This window comes from Leopardus geoffroyi, chromosome B3 (genome assembly GCF_018350155.1).
Source record: "Leopardus geoffroyi isolate Oge1 chromosome B3, O.geoffroyi_Oge1_pat1.0, whole genome shotgun sequence".
Lineage (NCBI taxonomy): Eukaryota > Metazoa > Chordata > Mammalia > Carnivora > Felidae > Leopardus > Leopardus geoffroyi.
This window is the reverse complement of record NC_059337.1, coordinates 122284614-122296683: the sequence shown is the minus strand read 5'-3', so window position 1 is coordinate 122296683 and position 12070 is coordinate 122284614. Positions and strand designations below refer to the sequence as shown.

Below are 12070 nucleotides of genomic sequence, written 5' to 3'. Positions count from 1 at the left end.
TTTTATTTTTTATTTGTATTTATTTTTTTAATGTTTTATTTATCCTTGAGAGAGAGAGAGAGAGACAGACAGACAGAGAGATGAGCATGAGCAAGTGAGGGGCACTGTGAGAGAGGGACACAGAATCCAAAGCAGACCCCAGGCTCTGAGCTGTCAACACAGAGCCCGACGTGGGGCTCGAACTCACGAGCCGTGAGATCGTGACCTGAGCTGAAGACAGATACTTAACTGACTGAGCCACCCAGGCGCCCCCATTTAAACCATTTTAAACCACAAAACCATTTTTATAAATGGCTGGCATTTATATTACATGGCTAAAAATAATTTTGCAAAATATAGATCTTATTCCTACACTGCAAAGTTATTGCCTTTACATTTTGCAAATACTTTATGTCAGTTATAATAGAGTAGAAAACAATAGCAGTGACCATCAGGTTGAGAAAGGAGGACACTGACTATGCTCTGTCATTGAACAGGACAATTGTTTGCTAAACGCTAAAGTGCTTTTGAACAAAACCATTCACTATACTTGTAAATCACCATTGTGTTAGATTAATCATTTACATTTTTCTCTTTTGCATAATTGTGAGCCAGGCAAACTCAATGGTATGGTGTAGAATGGTTTGAGATAAAATTTCATTGATCCAATGTGGGAAAAAAGTAGGTGCATCATCAAATATTAACAGTTGGTACGAATGCTAACTTGAGGTACTGTTCCTTTTCTCAGTACAAAAAAAAAAGAAATTGATTCCTTTGACTATTCATTCAGGTGTAGGGAACTGGACAGGGTACATCATTGCCTTTCTGGATTATGGTAGCCCTTTAGTGGCTTTTAGGACTAAGAAGTGAGGCTGGGAAGAAAGAGAAAGAACAGTTAAGCCTGTAAACTAGAGAGGAACTGGAGTCATTCAAGCAACACGAACTATTTTATCTTTTTTTTTTGAGTAGTCAGTTATGGGTAGACTCTGAATTCATTCATTCATTCTTTCATTCAATTTCTTTCTTTTTCTGTTTCTTTCTTTCTTCTTCTTTCTTCTTTCCTTCCTTTTTTTCTCTTTCCTTTTTCTTTCTCTCTCTTTTTCTTTCTCTTTCTTTCTTTTCCTTTCTTTTCTTTCCTTTACTTTCCTTCCCTTTCCTTTCCTTCCTTTCTGTAAACCCTACCCCCAATGTGGGGCTCAAACTCATAACCCTGAGATCAAGAGTTGCATTCTCTACTGACTGAGCCAGCCAGGCACACCCTGAATTTTATTTTATAAAGGTCTGGAAAGTACCACATAAAAGAGCCTGGTAAACAAACTCCAGTCCGTATTCCATAGTCCAGTGGTATTCCTATAAGCCATGTTGTTTGTAAGGATAAATATAAATTTTAAAAAATATTAAAATTTTTTTCTCTGATGCAAAAAATGAAAGAACTCCCCTCCTCCCTTTCCTTACAACATTTCCTTTACGAAACATGTAATTTAAATCATTTTTCTGTTTTTGACATGTACATAAATCCTCTAAAAAGTTGAGTAAGTCACCTACCAGTTTTACATCCCAAGACTGTCTGTTTGGGGGGCTTTGGGGGCCATCTCTTTGAAATGTGAGCATTAAGGAGGATGGCACCTTATCTCTTGGGCCTAAGTGCCTGGCTCCAATAGTAACTTCATGTTTGTCATAAAGATATGAGAAGTTTTCTTTCTCTTTTGGATACAGACAGTTAACATGTAAGTAATGGATTCGTCTGGCTGGCTATATAAAAGGGTGAGATCTCCTCGACTCTGCAGTCTTCTTTAGCAGCTTGCCTGTGATATACATCACTGACTGATTTAATGCTGATTCAATAATACAACTGTTTCTTTTTCTGCATTTGTCGAGAAGATTATTTAGGTTGGCAGGAGATTTTACTTTTAATTCCATTTCCCTAACATGTTCCTATACCAGATACATTACTGAAATTTATCAGGAATCCTTATAATTACCCAGAAAGAGAAATATTGATATCTTTGTTTAAATACGGAGCTAAATTGAAACCCAAATAAAAGGAAGGTGCTGCGAGGCGCTGACAGAACTAGGGGTGGAGCCAGGAGTTCTGACTCTGATCCTTAATGAAGAAGATAAAAAGAGAACCCAAAAGACCATACTTCTTCCCCCAAGTAGTTTAGTTTGATCTTTCAGGTAAGTGAAATGGCTCTTCCCTACGGTTCAGTGTAATACAATGCTTCATTCTTTTCAGGGGCAGTTACTTTTGGAGCATAGTCCTGTAATCCTGCTGCTTGCACAAATTCAGATAAGGTCAAGGAATCAGATTTTACCCCAGTATGACCTTTTTGCTCTAAAAATAAGCCTATATTGTCCCTGTAGGGAAGGGTGATGGTGCGTCTGAATAATGGCTCTTCAATTCCCAGTAGCTCCCGTGTATGCCGAGAAATTACCTAAAATACAAGAACAATTTTTTTAATGGGGTTAACTGAAAATATAAATTAAAGAAGCTTTATTTATTTTCCTAGGCCTTTTGAATGGTAACCTTTTAAGTTATTTCTAAGGGAAAATAAAATAATGAAATAACACATGGAAATGCTTACTAGACTGGCCTTCTCAAGATAAAGTCCTTATAAGAAACATCAAATGATTTATTACCTTTTTATAAGTTCCATTTAAAGGTGTTTCTAGGCTCTTGGCAATGGCTTGCCATGGATGGGTTCATTTCTTTCTTTTGGCTGAGCAATCTGATCAGCCATATGAACAGATAATATGTTCAGATTAAGAGCCATGACCGTCTCTGGGAAGGTTAATAAATAACTTGTCTATAAGGGGCTCAGCTAATTTGCAATTAAGAAAAAAATAATAACTCAAATAGTTACTTAATTTGTTTGACTAAAAACAAATCTCAAACACTAAAAAGCAGACATTAAAGTTCCAGCTGTTTTATTAGAATTAGAGATCCAAATTACTACAGGTGGCTCTTAAGAATTCTCATTTGTAATTGATGCTACACCGAGCACCTTGTTAGGTCAGCACCTCACCCTGAGTGCCCCTGACCAGAGCAGGTTCTTTCACAAATTCACTGAGGTTAACAGATGGTGCCCCCAGGAGGGACCCTGTAATCATAGACAGATTTATTCACTATTAACCAAAAGAACTATGTGCCTACTGCAGGCTGAGAGAGCCCAATACTGTTTAATATTCTAATGCAGAAATTAAAAGTGTTACAAAGCTACTGGTTAGATGTGGAATCAGGAAATAAAATCTAACCATCTCTCATCTAATTCTATGTCTGAAGTTCATCAATGGACCATGAGGGACCTTTGATGGGCTATAAATTAATAGAAAACTGTGAGTTCTTTCATTAGTTCTGATAAATGATAAGCAGCAGATCTTATTTTTGCCGAAGACTTAGAGCAATTTACGAGTAACTTAAGTTAGTAAGGATTACAGGAATACAGATATTTATGAAGATTATAAGAGTTTCCTAAGGATTCTTAATTCTGTGTTCTAGGATGGAGCCTCATGTTCAATGCAAATGGTCTCATGCAGAATCTGTAACAGTTCTAGTTTTCAAGAGAATTCTATTATTACTATATCATCATTGTATTCTGTGTTGATTATGGTTTTTAAAGGCTTCTATTCTTTTATTTGTAAGCTACGGATAGTTTTGCTTCATCATTAACAATATAATACATACTGTTTGTGGTTACCTTATGTATGTAACTATGCACATTTACATAATTGGAACCTATAATTAAACCTAAAGATGTCGGGGTGCCTGGGTGGCTCAGTCATTTAAGTGTCGGACTTCGGCTCAGGTCATGATCTGGTGATCCGTGAGTTCGAGCCCCGCGTCTGGCTCTGTGCTGCCAACTTGGAGCCTGGAGCCTGCTTCAGATTCTGTGTCTCCCTCTCTCTCTGCCCCTCCCCAGCTTGCGCTCTCTCTCTTTCAAAAATAAATAAACATTACAAAAATTTAAAAAAAAACCCTAAAGACGTCATCATTATGGTTCAAATATGAATTATCTATACCACCATTATTAAAACAGATTGTATAGTCTCCTTAAAATCTGCTTGTTGATTCATATAATAATGTTGATTAAACTTTTTTTTAAGGTTATTTATTTATTTTGAGAGAGAGGGTGGGGGGGGGTGCAGGGGAGGTAAGGATCGGAGTGGGAGAGAGAATCCCAAGCAGGCTTCATGCTGTCAGCACAGAGCCTGATGGGGGGCTTGAACCCACAAACCATGAGATCATGACCTGAGCCAAAATCAAGAGTCAGACACTTAACTGACTGAGGCTTCCATGTGCCCCAACAATGTGGATTAATCTTAAATGCATTTTGCTAAGGGAAAGAAGCCAGACTCAAAGGCTATATATTATTTGATTCCATTTATATGACATTCTGGAAAAGGTAAAACTATAGGGACTAAAAACAGATTAGTGGTTGCCAGGGATTGGGGTGAGGGGATAGGCTAACCACCAAAGGGACACAAGGGGGACAGAATTGTTCTTTATGGTTCTGTGTGGTGGATACATGATCCTGTGCATTTGTCAAAACCCACAGAACTACAGACTGCAAGGAGTGACTTTACTATATGCAAATTTTTAAAAAGCCAGGACGTCTCAGGAACCCATATAGAATATAGGCTGTGGACAAATGAATATAATTGTATTACAAAGTAAGACATAATCTCACTGAAGGAGGTAGGGAAGAAAGTTATTTAGCTGACCTAAATAACTTTGAAAAACAGTGCTTTGTCTACGTGGTGTAAGGCTAAAGACAAGAACAACTGTAGACAAACACTGTACTCTGTTGGTAATTTGTTTCTCATATACATATTTATAGATAAAGAGAATCAGGTTTCTCCTATCAGAGAAAGAAGTTATAAAGAAGCAAAGTAGGGTAGGAAATTGGAAGGATGGGAAGGCTAGAGTGAACCCAGTGGTGCTGGACTAGAGTCAGAGATAACAGGATGAACTCATGCTTACAGAAATAAATAGAAATTTGTATCTACATGAGATTTGCATATCTACGTATGTTTCCTACATCTTTCTGCTCAGAGTGCCTAGAAGTAATGATACTCTCATAGCAACAAGCACAACTGGTGCTACATCTTGGTTTCTAAATTCCATTCCCTGATAAAAGCAACCAGGGCTCCTGGGAGACATGGCTGCTTCCAGAGCTGCAGCAAGGAAAGTAAAAAATGAGTCTGAAGTGATGTGTAGTGCCAGAAAGTATTAGAAAAAAATAAGGGGAGCATTGTCCAAAGGACACATGGGCCAAACTGAAAGAACTCCCAAATGGGAGAGAAGGGACAATTAAACATAGAATTGCTTACAAAGCATTCCAGTGAAACATGGAAGGAATGAGGGAAATAGAAAACCATCATCAGAACAACACAATACTAACTGTTGCAGGCAAGAGGTTAGCATCCATCATGGATGCTAAAATTAGTGGGCCAGACTTTAAGGAGAAACCAATTTGCATAGCCTCAAAGTATCTTCTCCAGCATATTTATTACTGTGGTCGTTTTACTATATGTCCATAAGCTCTGGTACTCCTCCCTCCAGGAGGTGGACCTTAATTTCTGTGTCTCTGAGTGTAGGCCAGACCTACTCACTCACTCCTAGTGAATAGAATATGAAAAGGGAAACACAATAACTTTATAATGAAGAAACCTGGCAGATGCCACCTTAATCAGGTGATAAGGTTCACATCTCCAGTAATATAGCCCATTGATATCATGTACTCCCTGATGAGATGAAAAGGGCTCATCACCTCTGTGATCTCTTGTTTCATGGGAAACATTAGACAAACCATAATTGAGGGAAGTCTTCAAAATACCTGGCCACTACTTTTCAAAGTGTCAAGGTCGTGAAGACAAAGATCAAGAAACTGTCACATAGGAGTGCCTGGGTGGCTCAGTCAGTTAAGCATCCAACTTTGGCTCAGGTCATGATCTCATGATTCATGGGTTCGAGCCCTGCATCAGGCTCCACACTTCCAGTGTGGAGCCTGTTTGGGATTCTCTCTCTCTCCCTCTCTCTCTGCCCCTGACCGACTTGCGCTTCTCTCGCTCTCAAAATAATTAAATAAAAAACTTTATGAACAACAGCAAAAAAGAAACTGTCACATATTGGAGGAGACCAAAGAAACAATGACAACTAAAGGCAAAGTGGTATCCCCAGTTGGATACTGGAATAAAAGAAGGACATCAGTGGAGAAATATAAGAAATCTGAATAAAGTCTATAATTTACTTAGGAATACTGTACCAGTGGTAATTTCTTTGTTTTGATAAATGCCCCCATGGTTACATAAGACGTTAACATTAGGGAATGCTGCGTTAAGAGTACATAGGAACTTTGTACCATCTTCGCAACTCTTCTATAAAACTAAAATTATCTGAAAATTGAAAGTTAAAGAAAAATATGTTGTCTTGTGAGAATTTGCTCACATATTATTAATCTGTGCTTTTCAAATAGTTTGAAACAAGGCAAGTGTAGTAAAATTGCTGGGATATAAAGCTTATGAGGTTATATTCTATAATATAAAATCATGCATACAAAAGGAATAAGCAATTCACCTTTGTTCTTCCCCAAATATTTCCCAAGAGTTCTTTTGTTCACTTGATGGAGTGAACAGTTAAAAATATTTTGAGAATTGGGGCACCTGGGCGGCTCAGTCATTTGAGTGTCTAACTCTTGATTTAGGCTCAGGTCATGATCTTGCAGTTGTGAGATTGAGTCCTGCATCAAGCTCTGAGCTGGGTGTGGAGCTTGCTTGAGATTCTCTCTCTCCCTTTCCCAGTGTCCCTTTCCCCTGTGTGTGCACGCGTGCTCTCAAAAATTTTTTTGCTTTGAGATTCTCTAAGAGACAAAGCTGAAGCAGGTGTAATGCTATCTTGTTTAACTTGTCCCTAGAATAAATACGATTGACTTCCTTTCCCCTTTTTACCAAGCTAATGCATCACTACAAATGGGAATGATAGGATAGGGTTTTAAGAGATCCTTTGGCCAGGTTCAAAGAAGAATTAGTGCTTCGTCCCTTCTGTACCCCCCATCAGTCTCACCCACCCCACTAGCTCTTTTGTCATCTTCTCAGTACGTTGGAGAAAGAGCAAAGGGAATGGTGAGTTCTTTCTACAGGTGAGGCATGAATAATTGCATAATTAAGGAAGTTGAAGAGAATAGAAACTGGCCATATGTTAACTGCAAGGCTTGTAAATGGGATGCACCATTCAAATGGGGTTCAGTTTCTTATCAGCATGCCTAGAATTTTGCACTCTCAAGCCACCAGCTCTTTTCCGAGTCCTGCTATTCTGCCCAAGTCCATGAATGATGATACAGGAGAGTTATCATGGAAAAGAGCATTACACTATGTAAGTTTTGTTATGGGATGAATTTTGGATGTACTAGGTGCTGTAATTACAATGGTAGAATTAAAAGTGCGTATTTATCAGTAAAAAAAGGTATCTATAGCATGCTTAAGTGGGGGGAATGTGATAAAAAAAGATGTGACTGCTGATTGACCTATGAGCTGGACCTGGGCACCCAGAGGCTCCTTACCCCCTTCCCTGTCCTTGGAATGTGGGCTCCACTTGCCTTTCCCGCTTCCTGAGGCTGCTCTAAGGACATGGCCTTGGAAAGGTGATGTGGTGTTGAAAACACTTGCACAGTATACATGACTGACCCCTGTTAGGGCTTCTTTATAAACTTTTGAGATTTAGAGGACAGGCATGGAAATCATTCATCTTGTTGCCACCCAGGAGGAACCTCATATGTAAATTCTCTTTGTTATTATTAAAACTGCCACCTACCAACCTGGAGTGGCCTACATGTTTCTTCAGTCTCTCCCTGCCCTCTGAGTACAGGGGCCAATTTCAGATGACACAAGAGAGCTCCCAAAAGGGTTGAGAACCAACATTAAGTTCATGTGTGATCTCTAAAAAGTTACCTGTGTCATAGTGTATAATTAGCTTTTTTAAGTGGACCTATGTGTCAAGCAAAGCTTATCTAAGATACCTTTAAATGTCTTCATTTTTATTACTCTAGTGACCTCAAGGAGGGGGTCACACTTTGGTGACTTTGATAAATATTCTGAAGTTTGCTTATTCAAAGTTCTTGAGGTATAAGGATAGACCACTGGATTCATCATTTGAGGATTTCAATTTTTTAAAAAATGTTTTACTTATTTATTTGGAGAGAGAACGAGCATGAGCAGAGGAGGGGCAGAGAGAAAGGGGGAGAGAGAGAATCCCAAGCTGTCAGTGCAGAGCCCAACAAGGAGCTTGATCTGACGAACCATGATATCATAACCTGAGCTGAAATCAAGAGTCAGACCCTTAACTGACTGAGCCACCCAGGCACCCCAATTTTTCTTTAACTGAGCTTTATACCCAATATGGGTCTTGAACTCACAACTGAGAGATAAAGAATTGCATGCTCTACTGACTGGGCCAGCCAGGTGTCCCTATTCCTGCAAGACCAGAAAAGGATAATTAGAATTTTTCTTATTGCATTGTTGATACTGTATTTTTGGAATCAAAATGTCAAAGAAGCAAAATGAATTGGCAGACTCTGAAAAATGTTTTCTCATAAGAAGCTGAAATTCTTGGTATTTAAACATTTCAGGAATTTGTATTACAAGTTACTAATTTGCTAATTCTGTTCCTTATTTTTATTTAGAAAATCCAGTACACTATTAATGTAAGTTGAAATTAGAGCTCATACACATAGTTGTATCATCTTTGAACATAAAAAGAGTAAGATATTTATCTGGTGGTACTTGGTAGCTATGTGAGGGTATGACTGGAAATACCAACTTGTAATAAGTGGTCTTTTTCTACAATACAGTGCTCTATAGGGAAACATTAAACACAGCTCACCTTCATGTCCTCAAAATCTGTTATCCCCATCTGAGGGAGGTTTGAGCAGTTTACATGAATGAGTTTTCGGCCACTGATGAAGTTTGTGGTAAAACACTCCTGTTAGTATAACAAGAACATCACTCAAATGATTTATGGCAAATAGCAGGAAGTTGGGAAGGAGAAGAAAGAATTGGGGGAAGAGAAGGAAGGGAGAGACAAATCATGTTTGTTTCTGGTTCAATACAGAGAAAAAAATTTTAATTAAATTTTAAAGCAAATTGAAATTTCATAATAATTCTAATAATCCCACATTTTTTTCCACCTGAGCTCTTGATTAAATTTCACACTGCTCATATATATATATATATATATATATATATATATATATATATATATACATTTTTTTTTTTGGCATGATACAACCAATGCTTCTTTCATTCCTCAATTACATTTCTAAGTACTAGGGTGCAAACGATTACAGATCTTATGTTGTTTTGTGGCAGCCTAAGAACATAGCTGGCATCAACGAAATAAGATTTTCTCTTATCTTTTTTTCCCAGCTTCCTTTTTTAAAATTTTATTTTTATTTTTTATTGAAGTATAGTTGGCATTAACTCTATCTTTTTAATAGAACTACTCTTGATGAACTATTTACATTAATACTGTTAGGTGCTCATGATACATATGACATTTTTAGGGCAGACACTTAAGATTAGTAGTACAAGTTAAGGGAGCTGACACTAAACTTGACAAAGTACCAAAAGTCTACCTTGGACAAAATCTGTCAAAAAGAAAGATACTTATCTATGAAAAGAGGCCTATATAATTTTTTTAGTCTTTATTCAAGAATTACAAAGAAGTATACTTACTGTGATAAATAGGGAAGCAAATGTGACCCTCCCTTCCTCTATCAAAATACAAAATACATCAGTAGAAAGGCCAAAATTAAAATCCAAGTTACCTCTACCATAGTCCAGGACTTTTCTATGCTCCTTCTAGGGAAGAAGAAGCAAGAGCTCAGGTAAGGGTAAGAGGAATAAGAGGTAGAAAGATGAGAGAATGTGATCTTTAAAAACATTATTTTTGTATACCTTGTACTGAGGAAAGCCTAGCTTGCTAATCCACTCTGCAACTTTCTCTGGGCTCCATTTAAGATACTCAAATTGTAGCTCTATACTTTCTTTTGGCGAGGTTTCTTCATCTTTGTGTGCCAGTTCCTTCAACTCTGGGGACAAATCTTCAACTATTTCACCAAAAGGCTCCCCCAAATCCCTCTGATAATCTGAGACATATGCGTAGAAGTCACTACTGGTATCAGTAATCTCAAACAGTCCATTATGTTCTTTGGAGAACTCATAACTTGTACTTATTGAGTCTATTTCACTTATTGTGGGAGACCCAAACATAGAATCTCTTTTAGCTTTCTTGGTTTCTTTTACCGACCACGTTCTTGTTTGGTCGTCAGAGTACTTTAGCTGATCCTTGTCTACAGACTGCTTAAATTTAACTAGTTCTGGCCAATCTTCCTTGGAAAATTCTACATGTGTCTCTTTTCTTAGTGGTAGTTTGGCTTTATCAGGTAACTCTAGATCTTTCTCTGTAGCTTCCTCTGTTTGTGTCTTCTCTTGAACCTCTGGTTTGCTCTTCTGTGGCAGCACTTGACCTGTTTCCTCAGTTGATTTTCTTGGTTCTTCCTTTGGAAACTTTGGTTTAGTCTGTTCTGGTGGCTCTAGACCTTTCTCCTCTGTTGACTCTCTTACTGTCTCCTCTGATTTGATCTTCTGTGGTGGTGCTAGTCCTATCTCCTCAGTAGATTTTCTCTGCTTATCATTTTGACCTGATGATTTAGTGTCCTCTAGTGGTTCTAAAACTTTCTTCACAGTTGATTCTCTCAGTATCTCTTCTTGAACTTCTGGTTTTGTCTTTCCTGATGGCTCTAGACCTGTTTCCTTGATTGATTTTCTTGATTTTTCCTCAGGAAATTCTGATTTGGTCACTTCTAGTGGCTCTAGAACTTTCTCCTCAGTTGATTTCCTTTGTGTCTCTTCACTAGACTTAGTTGGTTTCTGGTCTAGAAACTTTGATTTAGTTTGCTGAGGTGGCTCTGTCTGTTTCTCCTCAGTTGATTTTCTTCCGTCCTCCTCTGGAATCTCTGATTTAGTCTCTTCTGGGGGCTGTGGACCTGCCTCCTCAGTAGAATTTCTTGGCTTCTCCTTTGGAAACTCTGCTTTAGTCTGTTGAGGTGGGTCTGTCTCTTTCTCCTCAGTTGCTTTTCTTTGTATTTCCTGTGGAGCCTCTGTTTTAGTCTCTTCTGCGGGCTCCAGACTTGACTCTTCAGTTTCTCTTGGTTTCCCTCCTGGCAACTCTGGTTTCGCCTGCTCAGATGGTTCGGTCCTTTCCTCCCTAGGTGACTCTCTCTGTGCTTCCTTTGGAATCTCTGGTGTGGTCACTTCTGGCGGTTGTAGATCTGCCTCTTCAATTGATTTTCTTGGTTTCTCACTCGGAAATTCAGGTTTGGTCTGCTCTGAAGTTTCTAGACCTGTTTCTTCATATTGTGCTCTAAGTGAATCCTCCAGAACTTCCAATTTGGTCTCTTCTGGTAACTCTAAATTAGTCTCACTAATTGAGGCCCCTTTGGTCTCCTTTGGTAGCTCCAGATCTGTTTCCTCAGCCAACTCTATGAGTACATCCTCTCTAAGATCTAGTTTGGCCTCCTCTGGTGACTCTAAGCCTGGTTCTTCCTTATCATGCATAAGGACATCCAAATCCTGGAAGAGCTCTTCCATCTCTCTGAGTGTTTCTGACTGTGCATCCCGGGACATCCCTGGATCAGTCTTGCTAGAAAGGTCTATCTCTGACTCCCTGGGAATCTCTTCCTCAGACATGCTGGTCGGTTTTAGGTGTAGGTATACATTCTCTGGCGCCCCCAATTTGAGGTCCTCTCCCTCCGCCTCTGGTTGTGGCTCCTGGTCAATCTGTAGCTCCAGGCCTACTTCTGCCGTGGTGTCAACTTCGCCATCTTGAGCCATTTTAAGTGACCTAGGCAGTTTGAGGTCCTCATACTCCAGGTCTCCTTCATCCGAGCCTGAATCGTAATATTCTGGGACTTCAGCCATGACGCACATTGGCCGACGCGCTCAGGCCTCCTAGCAACCCCAACTTCCGATAGCGTCTCTATGGATACCATGATTTCCGGTCGGGTCTTCCTGAATCTTCCCAAGGTTTTCCTTG

General features: G+C 39.0%; 1 protein-coding gene across 1 annotated transcript; it reads right to left on the bottom strand.

The window, feature by feature from the left end:
- Positions 1-642: 642 nt before the first annotated feature.
- On the bottom strand, positions 643-12043 carry SAMD15 (sterile alpha motif domain containing 15). Its single transcript, XM_045451679.1, has 3 exons — positions 9931-12043; positions 8858-8956; positions 643-2414 (listed from the first exon to the last, which is right to left on the bottom strand). The coding sequence occupies exons 1-3, from the start codon at positions 11962-11964 to the stop codon at positions 2178-2180; spliced, it is 2370 nt and encodes a 789-aa protein (XP_045307635.1). The 5' UTR covers positions 11965-12043; the 3' UTR covers positions 643-2177.
- Between the last annotated feature and the right edge of the window lie 27 nt (positions 12044-12070).